The sequence below is a fragment of the Phyllopteryx taeniolatus genome, chromosome 11 (assembly GCF_024500385.1).
Source record: "Phyllopteryx taeniolatus isolate TA_2022b chromosome 11, UOR_Ptae_1.2, whole genome shotgun sequence".
NCBI classification, from domain to species: Eukaryota; Metazoa; Chordata; class Actinopteri; order Syngnathiformes; family Syngnathidae; genus Phyllopteryx; species Phyllopteryx taeniolatus.
The window spans coordinates 5,888,209-5,914,182 of record NC_084512.1 but is presented as its reverse complement, the minus strand read 5'-3'; the positions used below and the strand labels follow the sequence as shown (position 1 = coordinate 5,914,182).

General features: G+C 40.5%; 1 protein-coding gene across 2 annotated transcripts in view; it reads left to right on the top strand.

The window, feature by feature from the left end:
* The window catches only part of LOC133485514 (adhesion G protein-coupled receptor A3), a 230,774-nt gene that overhangs the window by 18,814 nt on the left and 185,986 nt on the right, over positions 1–25,974 (top strand). Inside the window, exon 4 of one of the 2 annotated variants that reach the window (XM_061789329.1) lies at positions 15,116–15,187. In XM_061789329.1, coding sequence (XP_061645313.1) covers positions 15,116–15,187 — 72 coding nt within the window. Of the gene's footprint in view, positions 1–15,115; positions 15,188–22,357; positions 22,565–25,974 lie in introns of those variants that run through there. The other variant, XM_061789330.1, reaches the window with a different exon arrangement.

The following is a 25,974-nucleotide window of genomic DNA, read 5'->3' as shown; positions in this document are numbered from 1 at the left end:
GAAAGCACATAATCAAGATGTAATAAGTTGGTGGCCGTATAAACAAAAACTCCAAGCAAAACGCCGTCAGTGGCTCATAAACAGCCACTGCTGTGCTGCCAGCGACACACAACTATATTGCTAAAAATATTCGCTCACTTACCTTGACTCATATATGATCTGGAGTGACTTCCCCTTCTTAATCAATAGGGTTTAATATGACGTTGGTCCACCTTTTTACAGCTATAACAGCTTTACACTCTTTCCACAAAGTTCAGGAGTGTGTGTAGGGAATTTTTGACCACTCTTCCAGAAGCACATTTGTGAGGTCGCACAGCAATTTTGGACGAGAAGGCTCACAGTCTGCATTCTAATTCATCCCAAAAGTGTTCTATCTGGTTGAGGTCAGGACTCTGTGCAGGCCAGTCACGTTCATCCACATTAAATTCTCACATCCATGTCTTTATGGACCTTGCTTTGTACATTGGTAGGCAGTCATGTTGGAACAGGAAGGGGCCATCCCCAAACGATTCCCAAAACGTTGAGAACAATGACTTGTTCAAAACCTCTTGGTATGCTGAAGCCTTCATAGTTCTTTTCACTGGAACTAAGGAGCCAACATTTTGGACAATTACATTCTCCCAAATTTGTGGGAACAGTTCTACCATTTGTAACGTGGCTGTGCACCAGTGCACAAAGCAAAGTCCATAAAGACATGGATGAAAGAGTTTGATGTGAACTAACTTTTTATTAGCCTGCACAGACTCTTGACCTCAACCCGAGAGAACACCTTTGGGATGGATTAGAGCAAGAACGAGAGCCAGGTCTTCTTGTCCAATATCAGTGTCACCTGAATTATCATAATTAAAGTAAATATTTGTCTGAAAAACATCTCTAGGCCATCAATATAAAATTATCAAAATGAAAAAGTGTAGAGTATGAGGGTAACTGAGTGTGCTTTTTTGTGACGTGATGACATACAGTATTCTTACATCGCTATACATATCGTAACCTTGAAATATACAATGTTGGGACCAGAGGTGGGTAGAGTAGCCAAGTATTGTACTCAAGTAAGAGTACTATTACTTTAGAATAATATGACTCAAGTAAAAACAAAAAGTAGTCATCCAAATATTTACTTGAGTAAGAGTAAGAAAGTACTCACTGAAAAAACTACTCAAGTAAAAAAAAAAAATTAAAAAGTTACTCAAGTTACTCCTGATTTTTTAATTTAAATTTTTTTAAATCAGAGCATGAACATCATATGGGAGTTGACACACACCTGCCACCATTTAAATTTTTAACTGCCCAAAACCCAACAACACATACATTGGGCCCTACAGAAACATTATTTGCTTTATTCACGTAAATGACTTGATAAAGAAGCTGTTTGCTGTACAGACTTATTGATTGTGTATGCGTGTGCGACACCATAGGCTAGTGCTAATGTTGTCATATCAACTGTCAAAACAACAATAGAAACATCTGCAACTTACCGCAAGGTGTTTTCTCAAGTTAGAAGTGGGCTGAAATATCCAAGTTTGAGCAGTCACAATTGAAGACTGCATGACAAAGCTGTTGTTTTTGAGTCTATAAAGTAAACACACTCGCGCTGCTGTCCGCCCCGCCCCCAAAATTAGTCATTTTGATTAACTCACGAAGGCTATGTGCGAGGTCATGTGACTGCCTTGTGTTGTCTGATTGGTGAATTGGAGTCAAATGACATCCGTGATCCCGTTTGATTGGCGCAACGGGCACCCTATGCGGAAGTCGTAGATGGAGTCTAAAAATGGATGCGCACATGCAAGAATGAATAAATAAAAGTAGCAAATGTCATGTCGATCATTGTAACGGAGTAAAAGTATCAATCCTTCACATAAATACTCAAGTAATAATAAAAAGTATGATTCAGTTAAAGTACTCTGACAAGTACAGTTTATGGAAAATGTTACTTGAGTAAATGTAAAAGAGTAAATGTAGCGCGTTACTACCCACCTCTGGTTGGGTCCAAGGGAGATCAAAAACACCTGTAGACTGAAGACAACAATGGGAGCTGAGTAAAACGAGGCTAAAAACTAGACTTGACACCGATTTTATCGGGCTGATCGGTATCGGCCGATATTTATCATTTTATACTGATCGGCTGATCGGCTTTAATGTTATAATTCGCCGATCTGATCAATGACGTCATTGATCGGCTCCGCAAAAGACAGTTACGCCACGTCGCCTTTATGGAGCCAAGGAACATATTTTACAATTGAAAAATCTCACGGAACACCAACAAACAAAAATGTCACAAAAAGTGGATACATTAATGACTGTATTTACTTCCTGCCATCTAATAGAAGACCATTAATTTGTTCTGTCTGTCACTATGCCTCACTGGCATAAATGGAGTAGCAAAGATACATTATTTATTTTAAATATATTTCTTATAGCAATTAAGTACATACAGTATATACAGTAAATGAACAGGTCATTTAAAAAGACACATTCCTCCATCTTGTGATCGGATCGGTGATTGGTTATCGTTTTTTTAAACTCGCTGATCGGCGATCGGCACCAAAAATCCTGATCGTGTAAAGCCTACTAAAAACGGATAACTCAGAGATCAACAATTCAAATTCTTAAATGTAGATATTATAAACAACTTAGAAGATTTAACTTTTTTTTTAAACCCAGTCATTTTTTCATGACAGCCAAAGTATTGAGACATGTGACTGATAGGTGTCTTTCTCTGGCCAGGTTTGTCCTACTACATTTGTTTTCAAACATTAATATGAATGTCAACCCTCAGTTTCAGATTAGGGTTTTGCCTGTGCATATTATATTCAGCGTTAAGAAGTGTGACCAACATAAAAACCAGAAGTCTGTCTATGGGTAAAAAAATATAAATAATTGGTTAAACATAGAAGCTCAGTAGAGTAGATGAGTAAATGTTTTATTTTTTAAAAATTATATTTATTCTTTATTTAGCCAGGAATTGTCACATTGAGATACAAGACCACTTCTTCCACAGAGTCCTGGTCCAAGATGGCACACAGAGAGTTTTCAAAATAAAACAGGGCATACATAATATACATGAAACACAAAAAGAAAGGGGGGAAAAACACTAGAAACAATAAAAAAACAAACAAAAAACACAGTCGGCTACTCGTGCATATAATAGAGTCAGCAACAGCATCAGGCAAAAGAGTATGAGAGAGAAGAGAATGCAGTTTCGCCAAGCTATTGGCCTCGCATTTCTTCTTCTGGGACAGGCTCACTAATCTTCATTGATGATGTAATACATGATGGCAGCAGAAAAATTAACTCCGATGTCTACAACATTTAATCTACCGGTTTAAATAAACATGTAACCAGACTGATTTGAAAGTCTTTCATCATGCAGTAAGGGAATGACCCATAACACACAACGAAGCAACAAAGATGTTAATGGGGGGGCAAGAAGTAGAAGGTTTTAGACTGGCCAAAGCAATCTCCCAATAATAATAATAATAATAATAATAAATAATATCCCACTTCCTCACTACTACCACCAATTGGAGGCCTAAATTGAAACAATGTGAAACCTGTGACAGGAATATGAATTGTTTTCGTTGTTTATGTCCTCCTTATGTGCATGCATAAAATCAGGTGAACCCAAACTATGAATCCACAAGCTTTGGGTTTCTTTACGACAAATGATTACAGATTATCTTAAAAGAAGAAAAACATCATTTTCAGATGATACTAAAACTATAATGACACATTTTATGATTTATGTAATTTCCCTACCATTACTTTTTCATTCATTGTTAACAATAACAAATGTGTTTGCTATGTTAAAAAGAAGAAAACTTCATTTGGAATGCTGCAGGTTTAGGGATGCAATTTAATCTGAAATATGATGTTGATTAATGTAAGTTGCCTTGACATGAGGTGCAACAAACAAGTATAATGAAATTTACTAGCAAAGCTTCCACTTCTTGAGAAACGTTTGAACATTGAAAGCCCAAGGGAAACACTTTTATGAAGCATGCCAGAATGAGGTTAATCAGTCAAGAAGAAGTCACCTTATTCTACTAAATTCCCCCTCGCCTCATTCTTTACCACTTGAACAAACAACTTGGGAATTTCCTCCCCAGTTTTGATAGGTTGTATCCTCGGCAGATGGGCCTCACTATCATTTGAGAATGTGAAAGTCTGACAATATATACAAACTTCTCATAGGTTACCCCCGAAGCAATGTCAATTTCCCTTCGTAGGTCAGTGTTGATTGACATAAAATATGTTGTTTTCATTGGCTGTGCCTGTAACTCTATCTTCGAGAATAACACTACATTTGGCTGGTTGAAGAAAGGTGTCTCAAAATGTTGAGTCCAGCGGATCCAAATGTTTGTAATAGTTAACATTGTGATCTCTGCTCCATTTGGACCTTATGATTGGTGGTGTGAATGGTCTCGGTTGCTATTTTGGTTTCGGCTCTTGTGCAATAATACAGCTGGATTTTTCTAAGCAGAGGTGTCAAACTCATTTTTGTCTCGGGCCGCATTGTAGTTATGATTTCCCTCAGAGGGCCGTTAGAACAGTGAAATGTTTAATCACCAAATCTTATTATTACCATTACACAACAAATTGAGGGATAACTAGTTTTGAAATCAGAAGACAAGGAAAATAGTTTGTTCAAATGTTGTTTAAGTTACTGTAGAAGAAGAGTTTGGTAACAGAAAAATGCAATATCTCAACATTGTTGTTTATTGTTATGACAATTTGGAATTTGGGTACAGATATTAGCAAAAAAAATCACGGAAGTTGACGAGTATGATTTGCTTTCGCAGGCCACATAAAATGATGTGGTGAGCCGCATCTGGCCCCCGGGCCTTGAGTTTGACACCTATGCACTAGTGCATGGCCGCCAGGCTCTTTTCTTGATTAGCTACATTTCAGACAGACCACACAGTGTGTCTCCCAGCTGTAGCGAGGATAAATTAGAAGCCCAAGCTCCTGTTTAAGTGAAGAACTGACATAGATATCACTTGTCTCCATAAAACTCCCATTTGGAATGCTTGACATTAACATGAACATTAGTTGTTGCTGCAGTTAACCTGCATTATCATGGTTATATCCATAAATCAGTGTTTCCCAACCTTTATTGAGCCAAGGCACCCATTTTACATAATACAAATAACGTGGCAAACCACCAAACATAAATGTGACAAAAAGTATAAATACTGAAATAATGATTATTCTTGACATGGTTGCCAATCATTCATTCATTCATCTTCCGTTCCGCTTATCAACTGCATATTTAGTCCTCCTCCACAATGGCTTAGAAATGTCTGTTCTTTGTGACAGTTGGGGGAGCAATGGAGCCAAAACAAAATCCTTACTGACATCATTGTAAGACATTGATTATGTAGTTCATGTAGTTCATGTAGTCCATGTAGCTGACTTTCATACTGTTGGTGCTCTTTAGAATTGGTCTTTGAATGACTGGTGACCAGTCCAGGCTGTAGTCAACATATAGCCATCACTCTAACACCTCAGCTCACCGAGAAAATGCATGGATGGATGGCTGAATGAATGGAGTGTAACAGTTGGTAAAAGTTAAAGAATAGTCACAGTAAAATGCACATATTAAAATGTGAAACTTAGTAGTATAGCAACGTTATTTTTTGTTCGAGTAAGCAATTAATCGACAACTCATCGATCATTAATCAAACTATTCTGATAATCGATGAATCATTAAAAGACCTTGTTTAACTTGAAATTGTCCAAATCATAGGAAAATTTCAGCCTCTCAGCAGTAAATATTCTCTGATTTCTGTAAACGCCCATGGAAGCAGACTCATTATCTTTGTTTTATCAGAACACATTTCATGTTACATCTGCTCTGACTTTGGAAAACAATGATCCACATTTTTGCCTATTTTCAGACGTTATGGACCAAACCAGTAAGTGAATCATAATCAATTTACTGTATGTTTGTGCATTTTCTGCAATGTCAATTTGAAATAATGTCCTGTTTTTGAAAAAAGGGTTGGAAATTTAAATGTTTTTTTTTTTTTTTTATTCATCGATTAATAAAAAAAAAAGTCAATAGTTTAATCCATCCATTCATCCATTTTCTGTAGCGATTATCCTCACAAGGGTCGCAGGTGTGCTGGAGCCTATCCCAGCTATCTTCGGGCGGGAGGCAGGGTACACCCTGAACTGGTTGCCAGCCAATCGCAGGGCACATATAAACAAACAACCATTTGCACTCACAGTCACACCTACGGGCAATTTAGAGTCTTCAATCAACCTACCACGCATGTTTTTGGGATGTGGGAGGAAACCGGAGTGCCCGGAGGAAACTCACGCAGGCACGGGGAGAACATGCAAACTCCATACAGGCGGGGCTGGGATTTGAACCAGATGTGCCAACCAGTCGTCCACCGTTCCACCTACAGATTAATTAATTATGAAAATAATCGTTAGCTGCAGTCCACAGAATCCTATGATCCTGAATATGTCTCTCAATTATGTTCTCTGCAATTCATCCACAAGGAACAAAATTGACAATGTAAATAATGAGTTGGACATATACCCAAAAGTGGGTCTGTTTACATAATGATCAATTATGTTACTCCACTCCTTTCTTGAACATTAAGCATATGCCTGAGTTAGGCACTAGGGACTGGCAAGCAGATACACACATACATACACACAAAAACACACCACATGACACGCTTGAGTTTGCTCAAACAGAGGCTGCCTGTCCCTGTAAGGGATGTCCAAAGAGGGAGGTGTAGGTCTCTGGGGAACAGAAAGAAAAAGAAAAAAACACAGTGACAGAACAGTCTATCACATGATCTCACAACATCCATATGTGACTCTCAATTGGCAAGTTTTCTTAAAACATCAACAACCCACCCTCAAAAAATGCTTTATTTTCAGTTTTCATTTTCAGGAAATGTAAAAAATATTGGGAACCCGACCCGAACGCGACCCTATCAGCTCCTTCTCACCATGTCCATTTGACTTCATGCTGGCATCTATTGGCTTAAAATTTCTCAAGTCAGTGAGCTTTGTGTGAGAATAAAACTGAAGTGACAGGGCCCCAGTCGGATATTGATGTCTGGATCAACAATAATGAAAACATATAAACTGTAGCTTTCTGACTTTTGGCTCCCTCCCAATTTACCCAGCTTGGTTTTTCCAATTGAGTTGAGGAATTTCACACTGATACTTGGAATCCCCCCAACAAGTCTAATATACTATAAGTCACAGAAACAATTCTGAGTTCATGAAATTATTGATTACCAACAAATGTCAAATCATTTCCTCACAACCTATGTATCTGGTATGCTTAACTCAGAAGTCATGAGGCTCTTCTTTAAATATTCATCATTATTAGTAATTTGTATTGGTCCTATCTACCATAATAACTACTTGATTACATCTGCAGCAATCATGGCATCCAGTAAACCTTCTCTATGCTCCAGTGTAAGTTATAACATATGTGACATTCTAATCAATTTGAAATTAAAATGTAATCATACAAAACACACGACTAGCAGACAACAGCAAATTAGTGGATCCCAAACATCTTGCAGCACAAGGAAATTATGTCTGCTCATTCCCTTCTTGCACAGACAGTAAATGTTGTCATCCTAAATATATGTTATCAAGTTCTCTTAGAGAAGATTTTTTCATTTTTAATGTTCTGTTTGACCTAATTAGTTAAAGTTTTACTTTAAAAAAAAAAAAAAATCATCATCATCATGGTTTTATGAAAATTAAAACTTTGAGGCAGGCCCATATGTAAACATTATGTTGCACACTGATATGACCTTGCAGACAGAAGCTTGGGTCTATCCTGAGTTTAAGATGAGAGAGTACTGCCTGTGAACAGTTCCGCTTATCCGGCCAACACTTTAGCACTCTTGGGAGGATCAGTTCTCTCCCCAAAGAATACATATATAAGTATTCCAGGTATACAGTATGTGGTAACAAATTGTGTTGACAGGTGTCTGATAAGTTGTCCGTTATTAGAAATGCAGTAATTTGCCCTTTAAATTTTCTTCCATGATAATACAAATTCATTAGAAACTACACATTACTTAGTACTAGAAACTAGTAAAGATGAACATTATGGTGGTGAGACGCGAGGAAGAATCTATTCGGATTTCTCGATAAACATTTATCCAGCCATCCATTTTCCGCTTATCCTCACTTGGGTCACGGCTGTGCTGGAGCCATTCCTAGCTGACTCGAGGCAAGAGGCGGTGTACACCCTGAACTGGTCGCCAGCCAATCGCAGGGCACCGATAAACGTTTAGAAACAGGAATTGCGTTGTAAGATTTGCAAGAATATTTGCCTTTATCAGATGATGATTTTTATGCATACATACCTATACATGTGCAAGTCAATTAAACACCTAACAGCTAAGTCCAAAGTATTCCTCTTCAAACCTGTTGCAACTTGGTGCTGGAGGAATGCTGTCTTGTTTTATAGTGGTAGCCTTGAGCAAGGCAAATATTTGGCAATGGCAAGTATTTCTCATTGATATCTATAACAATACTTCATGCAGTCTTTTACCACTTTCTTGTGTCATTTCCGTCCAGATACCCATTCATCAACTTTTTAACACAAAATTTGGTGAGGGTATGGACCTTTTTTTTTCTTAACAGTAAGTGGGAGTATACATAGGAGTGTGCAAACTGTCCAAGAGGTGAACCAGCACAGCAGTGATGATTTAAGAGCTAGCTAGCTTAATCAATATTAAGAGATATGAATTTCAGTAACACCATTAAATGACTTTACACCGATTTTATCGGGCTGATCGGTATCGGCCGATATTTAGCATTTTATGCTGATCGTCTTTAATGTCATAATTCGCCGATCCGATCAATGACGTCATTGATCGGCTCCGCAAAAGACATTTACTCCGTGTTTCCATCGTGCACAGTATATTTGAATCCAAAAGCTAGTTTATTTTTAGCCTTGTCGCATCTTTTGACGTAGTATTGGAAATATCTGACGGCCAATAAATTTATCCATCCATCCATCCATTTTCTGAGCCGCTTCTCCTCACTAGGGTCGCGGGCATGCTGGAGCCTATCCCAGCTGTCATCAGGCAGGAGGCAGGGTACACCCTGAACTGGTTGCCAGCCAATCGCAGGGCACATAGAAACAAACAACCATTCGCACTCACAGTCATGCCTACGGGCAATTTAGAGTCTCCAATTAATGCATGTTTTTGGGATGTGGGAGGAAACCGGAGTGCCCGGAGAAAACCCACGCAGGCACGGGGAGAACATGCAAACTCCACACAGGCGGGGACAGGGATTGAACCCCGCACCTCAGAACTGTGAGGCTGACGCTCTAACCAGTCGGCCACCGTGCCGCCCCAATAAATTTATTTAAAAAAAATAAATAAATAAAAATAAAAAACATGTCGGCAGTGTGGAACAGACAACAGGTCTGAGACAGGCAACACGTAATGCCCGGATCAGACAACAAGACAAATTTGCTCTTTCACGATTGCACGATGCCAGACTACTGCAATAAAATCTTGTATTCCGATACCAATGCATCCCGTTTTTTTACGATCATTGGGCTTTATCTTGTCAACTCAAATCAGACTGGATACACACGTTACCGTGGCGCTGACGGTATTATAAGGACAAAATGGGGAAAAACGTGTGTTGGTGGTCACCGGTGCTCAGGACAGGAGAGGACGTTCGTTTAAGGCTTGCTTGAGGTATGTTCATGTACTTTTAATACGATATGGCTCGCAAGCAGGCAACAAAACGTTATGTAGCCTAGCAAGCTAGTGGTACCACGAACGGTTGGACGTAAACATGCCGCCGTTCTGTCGAATCATGCTCTAAAGTTTTGGTGTGGGTGAAGTAATTTAATTAAAAATAAAGTAATTTAATTACAGTAAGTTAGCACCAATTATTTCTGCCATGTTGTAATGTTGGTTTGACCAGACTGATTAGAAAACACAATCTGACTAGAGCAATGATTTCCAACCTTTATGGAGCCAAGGAACATATTTTACAATTGAAAAATCTCACGGAACACCAACAAACAAAAATGTCACAAAAAGTGGATACATTACTGGATGTACTTCCTGCTATCTAATAGAAGACCATTCATTTGTTCTGTCACTATGCCTCACTGGCATAAATAGATGAACAAAGATACATTATTTATTGTAAATATAATTTTTTGAGCAATTAAGTACACAAGTATATACAGTAAATGAACAGGTCATTTAAATAGAGACATTCCTCAAACTTGTGATTGGATCGGTTATCGTTTTTTTTCAACTCGCTGATCGGTGATCAGCCCCAAAAATCCTGATCGTGTAAAGCCTAGTTTGAAGTGACATCAATCTAGGCAGTGGAAATAGTATCCTATAAGTCATTAGCGTCTGTACTGTTCCACTGTAGGGTCGGAATGAAATTGTGTGTGTGTGTGTGTGTGTGTGTGCGTGCGTGTGTGCGTGTGCGCGTGTTTGTGTGTAAATGTGAGTGAATCAGAAAAAAATAAACCAGACCATCAAAATCAAGCTTGTGGCTCAAAATTTTGACTTACATATTAAAGTGTCTTTTTCAGCCATAACAACAAAGTATAAAAAGTTGTCCGCCATAGACAATACTCCATATCCATTACAGTTTAGGTCTCATTTTCATTGTAAATGGCTCTACAAATAAGCAGAGACTGTGCAGCCAAAGGTCTCTATATGAAGACATATTTAAGAAGAAAATCCTATATTTTTTTTAGGTTACTGCCATGATATCACTCATAAGATAAGAAACAGGAAATGTACTAGCTAAACAAGTCTTGCATGAGAAAAAAAACAATAGTTGAAACAAAAACAACAACATATTTGTAAATATCTTCTATAAATTATGTAAGCTTTGATGTAAATTATGAAATAATAACAAAATAAACTTTTATGTAATGTGTCTCCCTGTCATATGCATGACAATGGGCTGTTAAATGTGATATTATGTCAACTCATGAATGCTGCTGTACATATGAAAAGTGCTTTGAAATAACAGTGAATGGTCACTGTTTAGATGAGAGTGATTTGATTCATTGATGCTAAACAGGAGTGATTATGATGCAACTGCAGTACAAATTATTCTCAGTGCACAAATGACATACAGTATAGCACATGGCAGAAAGACACAAGAACATGAATTTAATAAATTATTGGAAATAATATTCATAGACCTTTATAGATAATGTCTACCCATAATTTACTGTGAGAAAGGACTTTAAAAAGCTTGTGTGATTGTTAGACATGTAACTGTCATACCTTACCCATTGTGTTTTATTTTAGTCAGCTGCACATATTACATTTTAAATTTAAAAAAACTACCAAAGTGATATAATTTAATTGTGGTGGATAAATGATATGCCCACAAACTGGCTCTATGGTGTTTGTCTTAATATAGTTGTGTTACCTGTTTAACTGGAATATATCCCCTCAGGTACAGGTGTCAAGCTCATGGCCCAGAGGCCAGATCCGGCCCGTTAAATCATTTTATGTGGCCTACGAAAGTAAATGACGTGTGTCTCTCGCTAAAATACCAAATTAGTAGATTTTCTTCACATTTGATAACGTTAAGATATTACAAGCATTTCTTTATCAAACCCCCTTTAAAATAAGAACAAACAACTTTTACATGCTTCTGATTTCAAAACCAGTTATCCATCAATTTGTTGTGTATATGTACTGATAGTAGTCGATCATACATTTATATGGGTTTACAGTATATGTTCAATACCGCTTTTTTTTTTTATGAACGATTCCAGTACAATTGTTCACTTTTGATACATAACATTTCAGTAAACACAATGACAGATAATTGTGAACAAAGACCTTTCTTTCATTCCGACGCACATGATGATTTGATATGTCAAACTGCCGAAGTGTAGCGGCAACTACTGGCAAGGAGAAATTACTCAATGTCAGATTTTTTTTTGCCTTAAGTATCGGTGGCTGGTATTGGCAGCCTTCACAAGTACCCTATACCTTGAAATAAACCCGGTATTGACCCGATAACGATACCTGGTATCGGTACTCGACCATCCCCAGTTCAGTAACGGCCTCCGAGGGAAACCATAACGATGATCTGGCCCACAAAAAAAATTAGTCTGACACCCCTGACCTAGGGATTTGACAAAATATTGATTATGTGATATATCATATTAGTTATCTCAACCAGTAAAGTATTGATACACTAACATATACGCATACGCAGCTGCTCACTTACTGACAAGTTTTAATTTTCAATGTGATATCTTTACATTTGTTGTGTAGTGGTTCACTCACACACATGGGTTCAGTTCCCATTCAACAATGGTGTGAATGTGACTTTCTCTTTATACGTCCCGTCCAGGGTGTAGTGTTCTTTTTCTTAGGCATCAACTAGAATAGGCTCCCCTCAACCCTAAAAAGGACAAGTGGTATAAAAAATGTATGGATGGATGCCTGTATCCAAACCACCAACGAAAGCATGTAATGGTGACGTGGCAACGACTGTCATATAAAGTAAATAAATACAACCAAAAACAAGCAATCAATGTTTAATTATTGTTTTAGGTGATTTAACATTGACAATAACTGTTGATAACAAGCCAAATCACATATGATGATTTTAAAAATATTTGTAGTTATTTATACATGGTATTTGTAACCCAGGACAAAGTTAAGATCGACCTTAAGTGGTTTTCACAGCGGTATTTTTCCAAACATTGAACAAACCCAATTCCAATGAAGTTGGTATGTTGTGTTAAACTTAAATAAAAAAAGAATACAATGATTTCCAAATCATGTTCAACCTATATGTAATTTAATACACTACATAGACAAGATATTTAATGTTCAAACTGATTTCATTTATTGTTTTTAGCAAATAATCATTAACTTAGAATTTTATGGCTGAAACACGTTCCAAAAAAGCTGGGACAGGTGACAAAAAAGACTGAGAAAGTTGAGGAATGCTCATCAAACACCTGTTTGGAACATCCCACAGGGGAACAGGCTAATTGGGAACAGGTGGGTACCATGATTGGGTATAAAAGGAGCTTCCCTGAATTGCTCAGTCATTCACAAGCAAAGATGAGGCGAGGTTCACCTCTTTGTGAACAAGTGTGTAAGAAAATGGTCGCACAGTTTAAGGACAATGTTCCTCAACGTACAATTGCAAGGAATTTAGGGATTTCATCATCTACAGTCCATAATATCATCAAAAGGTTCAGAGAATCTGGAGAAATCACTTCATGTAGGCGGCAAGGCCGAAAACCAACATTGAATGCCCGTGACCTTCGATCCCTCAGGCAGCACTGCATCAAAAACTGACATTAATGTGTAAAGGATATCACCACATGGGCTCAGGAACACTTCAGAAAACCAATGTCAGTAAATACAGTTTGGCGCTACATCCGTAAGTGCAACTCGAAACTCTACTATGCAAAGCAAAAGCCATTTATCAACAACACCCAGAAACGCTGCCGGCGACTCTGGGCCCGAGCTCATCTAAGATGGACTGATGCAAAGTGGAAAAGTGTTCTGTGGTCCGACGAGTCCACATTTCAAATTGTTTTTGGAAATTGTAGACATTGTGTCCTCAGGTCCAAAGAGGACAAGAACCATCTGGACTGTTATGGACGCAAAGTTCAAAAGCCAGCATCTGTGATGGTCTGATGACTGAATAACAACCATCATTAATTTCTTTATGGTTATGTTTTGTTTCATGATAATGCTCTTCTGAAATCCTTGACAGTTTCAATTTGAATCCCGTTAAAATAAAATTAAATGTTTCGCCTGGTCCTTCATGGTTTCTTTAAAGAGTTGTACCCATCTTACAAATTCTGGCTGGGTAATCGAACATATGAGCACAACTGTGCGTATTCTAATTTACTAAATAAAAGTAGGGCTGTAAATTTCAAAATACGAGCCATTAAATAAAAAAAAAGATTACATGTTCAAATACAGTGATTAACTTCAGAATAATTCTTTGAAAAAAAACTAACAAAATACAGATAATACTCCATGTTTTGATCATATGGGTAGAAGCAAAATCATGCATTGTAAAAATACATGATACATAGGTAGAAGGTTTTTCCAGAATTTTGAGGTCAACTTTGGGGGTGCGTATTATTATTAATTGAGAACGGCATTCATGGCAGGCATGCCCCAGCTGTGTGAGAACGCGAGGTGAACGTGAGGAAAATTATTTGTATCAGAATGCTTTAGTTAAAATTGTACAATCACACTGTCATGATATGGAATTTATTCTGTTTTGTAATATGAGAATAGATAAAATAAAATATCTTATTAATTTAGTGAGCCATTGCTGTGAGGAATGCAAAATTATCGAAGTCCTTTCACAATCGTTCCTGTCATACTGTGGTGCGTGTTTTTGTTTGCACATGAAGGACAAAAGCAATGTTTCTGTTTCAATTCCTTATTTTAAAAAAGACCAGTCAAGCAACATGTTTTTCCTCCTTTTTTTTGAAAGTGTCGGGTGAAAGCTGCAGCTGGCTACTATGCCAGTATTTTAAGGGGAATAGACGTCAACATCTGAGAAAAAAACAAAAAAGAACTGAACTATGAACTATTAACTGAAGTAGTTCATTTTTGGACTGGTGAACTGAACTTAAAACTCTTTTGGCTTGTGCTGCTAAGCGAGTATGCTGATCCGTAGGCTGTGGGGTCTCGCTGAGAGCTGCGCTCCAAAGGACGTAAACGGTCATGAGCGTCGTAGTGACAAATTCAAAGTCACTGAATGATCGTAATGTCAGCTAGTGCTCGCGATCAAATGCTAATTTACTGTGGCGATTGACTATTTTTAGTGTTGTAGGTGAAAAATTTTGGTCAAAATATCCATGACTGTCATGAACCAATGCAGCAGCAGCTGCTGCCGACCAGCGCCCTGCTGCATGAAACAGCTCTTGTCGTCTGTCCATTTTTTTCGATATCAGACCGATCAGTGTGATGTAATTTTTTTCCCCCAGTATCGGGCCAATAATTATCGTTCTGGTAGTTAACCTGGATCCCAAATCTATAATTTCTGGGACATGATCTTCCTTGTGCGCTGTGTATGCTCACCTAATTTCGAAACATATTTTGCCCTTGAACAGAAATCTGAGTAACAACAAGATCGCTGTGCTGAGGAACGGCTCCTTCTATGGCTTGGCAGCTCTGGAAAAACTGTAAGTACTTAAATCAAGCTCGCTTTATTGTTTTGTCCTCCCTTGAGTCCCAATAGCTGTCATTGTACTGAAGCTGTAGAAAGCCAAAAGAAAGACATAGTGGGAATTGGGAGTGCAGGAGGATTGCCAGAAGGTTTCCCCCTTCAGCCCGAGTGCTTAACCTCAATTGTTACAGTAAATGTCTTAAAATAGATAATATAAAGGGTCATATAAAGGTCTAAAGTAGTGCAAAAATCTTCGAGGTTTGACAGTCTGCAAACCTACTCAACGAATATGACACTTTATGTAATGTCCTAGGAGGCTTCACAGGATCAGCCTGATGATGAAATCTATGACGTCTGTGCTACTACTCACGCCTGCCCCTTGAAGTCAGCACTTGATTGCTTTCACCTCTATGGAGGCCCCCATACCTGGTTGGATGGTGACACTGACATTTGGAGATAACGAGGAAATAAGACTGGATTTGTATTCTTTTACTCTTAAGTCAGTCATGGTAGAGATATTCTATGGATTTGCACTTACATAAGTGCAAGTAATAAGTATGATAAAAAATGTTGAGAGACTTGTCTTTATTAATTCATCAATTAAGGATGGCCTCAACCACTTAGTTCCCCCTGAATCATAATTCTTAGCATCACTATGCCACATAAAGCTATGGTTGCATTAGTTTGGTGTGGAGAATTTGAGCACCCTGACCTCAACCCCATCATCAAACATCAACACTAAACACCTTCATCAACTAGAGCAGAGATTGGAAGATAAGATGTCTTGTCCAACATCAGTGCCCTCTGACTACACAAATACTTTTCAGGTTAAATACAATCCCACAGACGCTACAGAATCAATAGTCAAAGCTTTTATTACTCCAATGTGGACTTATTTAAAGTATTTTAAATATGATCTCAGAGATGAGATGTTAGCAAACCTCACTAGGCTTCCTCAATGTAAATCAGGCGGATTAACTGTGTGTGTGTGTGTGTGTCTATGGGTGTCTGTGTCTATGTGTGTGTGTTTTTGTGGCTTTTTCCTTTTTTTGTGGTTATTCGAGTGCTAAGAATAAGAGACTATAGAATATGCCTGGGAAGTAAGCGGACTCATAAGTACCTTAAACCAGCATTAAAAGTAATGCAACGCCATGCAAATCAGACATGATCGCCAGTAGCGATGTGGACGTCTGAAACGGGAGTTCAGTTCAGCAATGTTTAGTTTATCTTCGTGGTTGTATTCTGGTAACCTTTCTTCCTCCTATTTTATGTTCTCCTTCCTGTTTATTAGTTAGGATTTGCTATCGACCAGCTTTTTAATGACTTTGAGTTGGAGTCATCTGTGAGTGTTGTGTACTTGAGAAATATATGTGGTGGATGTGAAGTGCTGTTTGACATGAAGTAGCCGTTAGTGAGGATGTACACTGCTATGATAGCTTCTTGCACTAGCCGCTTGCTGTGTTTAAGAACTGGGGATGTTGACACCAGGTGGTTCTCAAGGTGGACCTTCCCAGTTTAATCTTTTAACACTCATTCCTCTAGCTTTTTGAACCATAGAGTGACAAATACATCTCACGGCCATTCATCTCTAAGAACGCCAAATCTCGTCTGTTCTCAAAAGCTAAGCAGGGTCAGGCCTGGTTAATAGCAAGATCGGAGACCAACTGGGAATACCAGGTGCCATATGCTTTTTATCTAGTCTCTGGGGTGCAAGCCAGCACAACTCAGTGCTGGTCCAAAGCCCAGATAAATAGGAGTGGTCTGAGTCAGGAAGAGCATCCGTCCATCAGAGTTAAAACTTCACCCACAAAATGGCAACACCGAATAAGGAACACAAAGCTGGATAAAATAAGAGTGATGAATGCATCAAAGAGCTCTTAGACCAAGGGTTGTTCTAGGTGACACCACACAAAGCAGGGGATCTTTTTTCCCATCTCTTTTTCTTGGCACTCTACTCCTATGTTCTGCTGTATGAAGCATTTGGATAGATTTGTCAATGCACTTGATGCCAGGCCAGGTACGCTCAATGAACAAACTGACTGCCAACTGTTTCTTGGTCTGGCACATTGGACTCATGTGCTTGGCTAGTTGCATGACAGCATCAGAGGGAATTGACAGTTTTAATAGTCCATGTGTGTGTGATTGCACAATTCATCCTACTACTGTGGACTCACATTGCTTGGGTTCTTTAATAGCAAACAGACCTGGTGGGATATTCTGATACTGTTTCAATGGACTGGCAGCATGACTAGATTTATTTTAGTTGAATGTCAACACACGAATGTATCTAACTAGATAGCTTACATTTTTTATGGAGATACAAGAAACAAATGAAAATGTCAAATAATTTGATATATTTCATTTGATACCTCATTAGAGGTCAGACTTCATTAAAACAACAAACTTGAGATGGCTAGCTAGAAAGATTGACATGGATGGATGGAAGGATGGATGGATGGATGAATGGATGATTGATTTGCACCACACCTAAGTACTGCATCTCATGCCTCAATTACATCAAGACGTGATTAATAAACAACCAATTTTATCTCTTAATCTTGCTTGAGTTGTACTTTACAAGAACAATCTCTTTTGTGAGTGCTGAAATTGTCATGGGTGTGTGTTCCGGTTGTTGTTTTCCCCATGTCTCGTAATCACCTGCTCCTGAGAGCATCTTCACCACCTGTGTCTCTTTAACCCTTATTACCCCTTGCATTTAACCACGTGTCTCATTCTTTCTAGTCACCAGTTCGTTGCTCCTTGTCGTCGCGTTCCAGCATTCCTTGTTTCCACGTCACCGACTCACAGTAAGACTAGACCCTGTTCTGTTTACCGACCTTGCCTTTTTGCCTCACGTTTTGGATACTGTTGCCTTTTTTGGATGGCCTGCCTGTGTACCGACCTCTGCCCGTATATTAAACCTCTCTTTTTTAAACTGTCCATTTGTTTTGGAGTCATGCATTTTTGGGTCCTATCCTCTGTTCCGTTCATGACAGAACGAATTGGCCAGAACATGGACCCAGCAGACTCAGACCCGGTGCGCGAAGCCCTTCAACCGCAGGGTCAACGCCTCTCGAAGCAGGATGAGCAGTTTGCTGCCCTCCACCTTTATCTAGAGGGACTGTCAGACCAGCAGGACAATATGATGAGACAGGTGGCCTCACAGTTTGAAGTTCTTATGAAAATGATTCAGAAGAAGGAACCAGTTGGCACAACACCTGATGCCACCACGGTACCAACGTTTTCATGTGAAGCAGTTACCATGCAACCACCTGCCACCTCCGCTGCTGTCTGCCCACAGCTCTCTCGACCGGAGAGGTACTCTGGAGATTCTGGGAATATTAAGATGTTCATCACTCAGTGCGAACTCCACTTTGAGCTGCAGGCAGCTGCCTTCCCCACGAGCGGGCAAAAATCGCTTTCGTCATTTCCCACCTGACTGGTCGTGCGGAGGCGTGGGCTATTGCTTAATGGAGCCGCAATTCCGCCGCGTGTCATTCGTGGGCTTTTTTCGTAAAGACTATGGAGCAAATTGTTCTGTTTTCCACACCAGATCGTGAGGCAGCTCGCTCCCTTGTCACCTTACAACAAGGCAAGAGCAGGGTGTCAGATTATGCGATTGAGTTTCACATTCTAGCAGCTGAGAGTCAGTGGAATAATAGGGCACTGCTTGATGCATTTTTTTCAAGGACTATACAAGGATCATTTGGTCCCGCTAGACCTGCCGACCGACTTGCACACTCTCATCGCTCTCGCCGTAAAGATTGACAAGAGGCTTTTGGATCGCGAGCTGGACGGAGTTCGGCGGAGGGCTGCGTCACCGCGCACTTGGAGGACGAGCCTCGGTGACCAGTCAAACCAAGGCAGATACCCTGTTTCCGGTCTCAACCCACTGGCTAGCATCACCACGGATGAACCCATGCAACTGAGCAGGTTCCGTCTCTCCCTGAGGAACGTCAACGCCGGCTGAGGGAAGGGCGGTGCTTCTACTGTGGCCAGTTGGGTCATTCCGTGAGCAACTGTCACGTCAAGGTTGCCGGTGCCGGTAGCAAGGGCACGGGAGCGGTGAGTCTAAATTTCATTAAGGAACACCCTACCCGGGTTCTTCCTAAAGTGACACGATGCTCTCCTGATCAAGAAATTCAAACACCTGCATTAATTGATTGATTCCCACTCGGAACACATTAGTTTTCATGTTTTTGACGCCATGAATCATGACCTTATTTTAGGAAACCCATGGTTGAAATTACACAAGCCCCACATTGACTGGTCCTCTGGGCAGGTTATGTCATGGTGCAGTAATTGCGCCCAGAACTGTTTCAAGCCTCCATGTGATGTTCAGGGCTATGTTTCAAATGACAATTCAAAGACCCCATCAGGGCATCCTGATTTATCTCAAGTGCCCACTTGTTACCAGGACATTAAAGACATTTTCTCCAAGTCCAAGGCCAAATCCCTTCCACCCCACAGACCTTATGACTGTGCAGTTGACTTGCTGCCTGGAACCACACTCCCACGAGGGAGGTTATTCTCTCTTTCAGGGCCGGAACACAAGGCTATGAAGGAGTATGTGGATGAATCGCTGGCAGCCGGGATTATTCGCCCGTCTTCATCCCCTGCGGGAGCCGGATTTTTCTTTGTGGACAAGAAGGACAAGACTCTGCGACCCTGTATCGATTACCGGGGTCACAACGACATAACCGTGAAAAACAGGTACCCACTTCCTCTCATCTCCACTGCCTTTGAGTTCCTGGAGGGAGCCAAGGTTTTCACCAAACTCGACATAAGAAATGCATATGATCTCGTCAGGATAAGGGAGGGGGATGAATGGAAAACAGCATTCAACACACCAACAGGACATTACGGGTATTTAGTGATGCCTTTTGGACTAACTAACGCTCGAGCTGAATTCCAGAAATTTGTAAATGATGTCTTGCGTGACATGTTGAATGTGTACGTTTTTGTATATTTGGACGATATTTTGATATTCTCCACGGATGAGGAGACTCACATCATTCATGTCCGCTCTGTGTTGCAGCAGTTACTACAGAACGAACCTTACGTCAAGGCTGAGAAATGTGAGTTCCACAAGGCATCCGTTTCTTTTCTGGGGTTCATGCTGGCTCCAGGTGAAATCAAAATGGACCCTTGCAAAATTGATGCAGTGACTAATTGGCCCACTCCCACATCACGCAAAGACGTACAAAGGTTCTTAGGGTTCGCAAATTTCTACAGAAAGTTCATTAGGAATTTCAGTTCTTTAGCCTCGCCTTTGCATGATCTTACCTCACCACACAGACCTTTCGTATGGAACCCGCTTTGTCAGACAGCTTTTCAGAAACTTAAATCAAGCTTTACCTCCGCTCCCATCCTCACTTTGCCAGATCTCAAACAGCAGTTTGTCGTAGAAGTTGATGCGTCTAATGCCGGTATAGGAGCAGTGCTCTCCCTGAAATGTCTTATGGATGGTAAATTACATCCTTGTGCTTATCTCTCCAAAAAACTGACCCCAGCCGAGAGAAATGATGACAGTGGTGACCGTGAACTGCTGGCAGTCAAGGTGGCTTTGGTGGAATGGAGGCACTGGTTAGAGGGGGCGCATACTCCGTTTTTAGTATGGACAGATCACAAGAACCTGGAATATCTTAAGTCTGCTAAGAGATTAAATGCGAGGCAGGCTAGATGGGCTCTGTTCTTCACTAGATACAATTTCACGTTATCCTACCGACCTGGTTCTAAAAATGGTAAGCCAGATGCTTTATTGTTCATTTTCTACGGAGAGAATTCTTTGTCTGACCCTAAAACCATTTTGCACCAGTCATGTTTCATTTCTGCTTTTGTTTGGGACATTGAGACAGCGGTAAAGGAGGCTCTGAAGAACACTCTAAGCCCTGAAAATTGCCCTGAAAACAGGTTTTATGTGGTTCCGACCTTAAGGGGAAGAGTCATCCACTGGGCTCACACTAACCGGACTGCATGTCATCCAGGCATTGCCAAGACTCAATCTGTGGTTGAACAGCGCTTTTGGTGGCCCAATGTTAGAAGGGATGTTACCAATTCTGTCAATGCTTGCCAGTTATGTGCTGTTAACAAGTCCTCTCGTAAACGTCCTTCTGGGGAGTTGCGACCCCAAAACGTCCTTGATCAGACATCTCTGTAGACTTTGTGACGGGATTACCGGCCTCGAAAGGAAATACCACCATTCTCACAGTTGTGGACATGTTCTCTAAAATGGCACACTTCATTGCACTTCCAAAACTCCCCTCAGCTACAGACACTGCCGATTTAATGATACACCAGGTATTCAAGTTCCATGGTTTCCCCAAGAATGTGGTATCCGATAGGGGTCCCCAATTCATTTTGCAATTTTGGAAGGAGTTTTGCAATATCATAGGTGCTACTGTCAGTCTGTCATCTGGGTTTCACCCTGAAACCAACGGACAAACCGAGAGGCTGAACCAGGACCTGGAGACTGGGCTCCGATGTCTCGCTTCACAGGAGCCACGATCCCGGTCTCAGAAACTGGTTTGGGTCGAATTCTCTCATAATTCCCTCCCCTCTGATTCCACTGTTCTATCGCCTTTTCACGTTGTGCATGGTTACCAACCATCGCTATTTCCTGCCATAGCCCCAGAGTCCACAGTTCCAGCGGCATTGACCTTGGTGAGACGCTGCAGGAGGACCTGGGAGCGAGCCCGCCAGATGCTGCTGCGCCAGGGATGATCCTACAAAACCGCAGCGGACTGTAGGAGGACACCGGCCCCGAACTACAAAGTGGGTCAGCGAGTTTGGCTCTCCACAAAGCATATTCCACTCCTGGTTGAGTCCAGGAAGCTTGCTCCCAGGTTCGTTGGGCCCTTACCCATCACAAAGATCATCAACCCTGTCACCGTGAAGCTTAGGCTCCCAAGGCCGATGTGGGTCCACCCAGTTTTTTACGTCAGCCTGCTCAAGCCTTCCCGGGATTCCCTTCCAGGCCCCCTCCTCCCCCCCGTTTCGTGGATGGGGGCCCTGTCTTCACTGTGGGGCGGCTGTTGTCGTATCTGGTGGACTGGGAGGGCTACGGGCCTGAAGAACGTTCTTGGGTGCCGTCTGTGTTTATTGTGGATGATTCGGTCATTCGGGACTTCCACGTTGCGTATCCAGGGGCTCCGGGGCCGTCTGGGACCGGCCGTTAAGGGGGGGGGGGGGTACTGTCATGGGTGTGTGTTCCGGTTGTTGTTTTCCCCCTGTCTCGTACACACCTGCTCCTGAGAGCATCTTCACCACCTGTGCCTCGTTCACCCTAATTACCCCTTGCATTTAACCTCGTGTCTCCTTCTTTCTAGTCGCCAGTTTGTTGTACCTTGTCGTCGCGTTCAAGCATTCCTTGTTTCCACGTCACCGACTCACAGTAAGACTAGACCCTGTTCCGTTTACCGACCTTGCCTTTTTGCCTCACATTTTGGAAACTGTTGCCTTTTTTTTGGATTGCCTGCCTGTGTACCGACCTCTACCTGTATATTAATCCTCTCTTTTTTAAACTGTCCATTTGTTTTGGAGTCGTGCATTTTTGGGTCCTATCCTCTGTTCTTTTCATGACAGAAATGTTTTCATATTTCGGCCCTCATTTGAAAGGAGGGTCCAAGTGTATTCAATCCATGGACATAGTTGAGTTCAGTATAGTTGGTATTCAACTTCAACCTAAATTCACAATTATTATATAGCCTTAATTGTATAATCATCAGTAATAATAAAGGGTCTCTGTGTATTAGATAATGGGCTCAATCCCCCACACCCCTACCCTCTAATATGGACCCAAGCTGTTACTTTCAGTGGGTCCCACGGTGGCAAAGCAGGAACAAAGCTTGTCACTGTTCCCTGGTCAGTTAGTTTTGCCATTTCATTATGGGTTCCCATCACACAAAACTCATTGTCTGGGCTCTTGTGAAGAATCTATGTGAAGCAGATCATGTTTTATTTTTACTTCTCACATAGCTTAAAAAATACTCCTGTTCAAAATTAATTAATTTTAAATTTAAAAAACATGTTTTATCCTTTATTATTATTATTTTTTAAAACAGCAGCTAGGTTAAGTAACTGGACACCTTGGTGCAGAAAAAGTCTCACAATGTAGGGTCTGGCATCTGCAATTGTTCAGTCTGCAAACTCGATGTCAAAGGCCTGATGAGGCATCTTTTCAAATGTTTAGCTCTTGTTTCCTCTGATGAAATGAATTGTGTTCAGCCTCTGTGTGAAAGCGGCTCCTTGGGAGATGATTGATGAGAGTAAAGAGAGTCTCTGAAGGCCACATCGTTCTGCCGGTTACGATTGTGTGACCAGTGTGAGTCCCTAAGGTTATCCTTATCACGTCACGTGTCAGAATTTAAGTCTAAAAACAGGATAAAAAAACATTAATATGATATGAAGTAGGCATGGGCAGATTACCATGTTGATGGTATACTGCTGTTTCAATGACCGCTTCAGTGTACATTTCCGGTAATTAGCCTTTTTCTGTGGGGGATTGGGGGCGCTGCAATATGATTGGCTGCTTGCAAAGACCAGACGGTCACACGGTAAACAATCATCCTCTTTGATCTTAATAAGGAGAGTGAGCAGCCTTTGTTTTCCTCCTTCCCAGCTGAGCAGAGGGAGGCTGGGGGCGGCAGTAAACACACACACACACACACACACGCATACAAGGAGGTAGAGAGGGTTAAGACTGATAGAGCTTATAAGTACGGTGGCCTGGAAGTGCAAAAAAAAAAAAACTCATTGTGAAAAACTTTTACATTTAAGAAAACAAATGCACAAAAGCCAAAAAACTTCTACATTTCAGAAAACAAATTAACAAAAGCCGAAACACTTTTACTTTTCAGAAAATAAGTTAACAAAAGCCGAAACACTTTTACTTTTCAGAAAACAAGTTAACAAAAACCGAAACACTTTTACTTTTCAGAAAACACTAACAAAAGCAGAAACACTTTTACAAAAGACGAAACACCCTGAAAGGGAACGCTCCATTTCGCAGACATTCTTAGAAATCCCACAACCTTCAACATGATTGGCTCCTGCATCACGGGAAGGGTAGGCTACACCTATGGAACGTGATGTCCATCCCAAATAGCGATTGCATATATGGATGACCTCAACAGTGAGCCTGTATAGGCGTTTGATGCTGTATATACAATATATTGTACTTGATCACATTTCTTAAACCATAAAAAGATAGATTTAAGAGTTAAGGAAGAAGCAACTTGTTAAAGAGAGAGGATGCTGGCGAGAATTAAAGGGAACGTGTGGGTATTTGAAAGGAAGCTGCAAGCTCCATTCATTTTTGAACGTACCGAGCGAGGGATCTACCTTGCATACATTCTGGTCACAAGCTTTGCTTTTTCATCGACAGGCAAATTATACATTATGAATATACAACCCCAATTCCAATGAAGTTGGGACATTGTGTTAAACATAAATAAAAACAGAATACAATGATTTTCAAATAATGTTCAACCTATATTTAATTGAATACACTACAAAGACAAGATATTTAATGTTCAAACTGATCAAGTTTATTGTTTTTAGCAAATAATCATTAAATTAGAATGTTATGGCTGCAACACGTTCCAAAAAAGCTGGGACAGGGTCATGTTTATCACTGTGGTACATCACCTTTTCTTTTAACAATATTCAATAAACGTTTGGGAACAAAGGACACTAATTGTTGAAGCTTTGTAGGTAGAATTCTTTCCCATTCTTGCTTGCAAGGCCGAAAACCAACATTGAATGCACGTGACCTTCTCTCCCTCAGGCGGCACTGCATCAAAAACCGACATCAATGTGTAAAGGATATCACCGCATCGGCTCAGGAACACTACAGAAAACCTATATTTAATTGAATACAGTACAAAGACAAGATATTTAATGTTCAAACTGATCAACTTTATTGTTTTTAGCAAATAATCATTACATTAGAATGTTATGGCTGCAACACGTTCCAAAAAAGCTGGGACAGGGTCATGTTTACCACTGTGGTACATCACCTTTTCTTTTAACAACATTCAATAAACGTTTGGGAACTGAGGACACTAATTGTTGAAGCTTTGTAGGTAGAATTCTTTCCCATTCTTGCTTGCAAGGCCGAAAACCAACATTGAATGCCCGTGACCTTCGCTCCCTCAGGCGGCACTGCATCAAAAACCGACATCCATGTGTAAAGGATATCACCACATCGGCAAGCAACTTCTTTTTCATGGACGCCCCTGCTTATTTCAACAAGACAATGCCAAACCACATTCTGCACGTGTTACAACAGCGTGGTTTTGTTGTAAATGAGTGTGGGTACTTGACTGGTGTGCCTGCATTCCAGGCCTGTCTCCCATTGAAAATGTGTGGCGCATTATGAAGCGTAAAATATGACAACAGAGACCCCGGACTGTTGAACAGCTGAAGCTGTACATCAAGCAAGAATGGGAAAGAATTCCATCTACAAAGCTTCAACAATTAGTGTCTTCAGTTCCCAAACGTTTATTGAATGTTGTTAAAAGAAAAGGTAATGGAACACAGTGGTAAACATGACCCTATCCCAGCGTTTTTGGAACGTGTTTCAACCATAAAATTCGAAGTTAATGATTATTTGCTAAAAACAATCAAGTTTATCAGTTTGAACTTTAAATATTTTGTCTGCTATTGCAGAGTTGAGTTGACAGTTGGTCTTTTATGTACTGCAACCGCCCGCTGTTAACCTCATGATGACCAGTCAACGTGTAATGGAACCAATGTTTTGTGGCGTGAAAAAAGCACAAAGTTCTGAAAGTTCCATGCCAA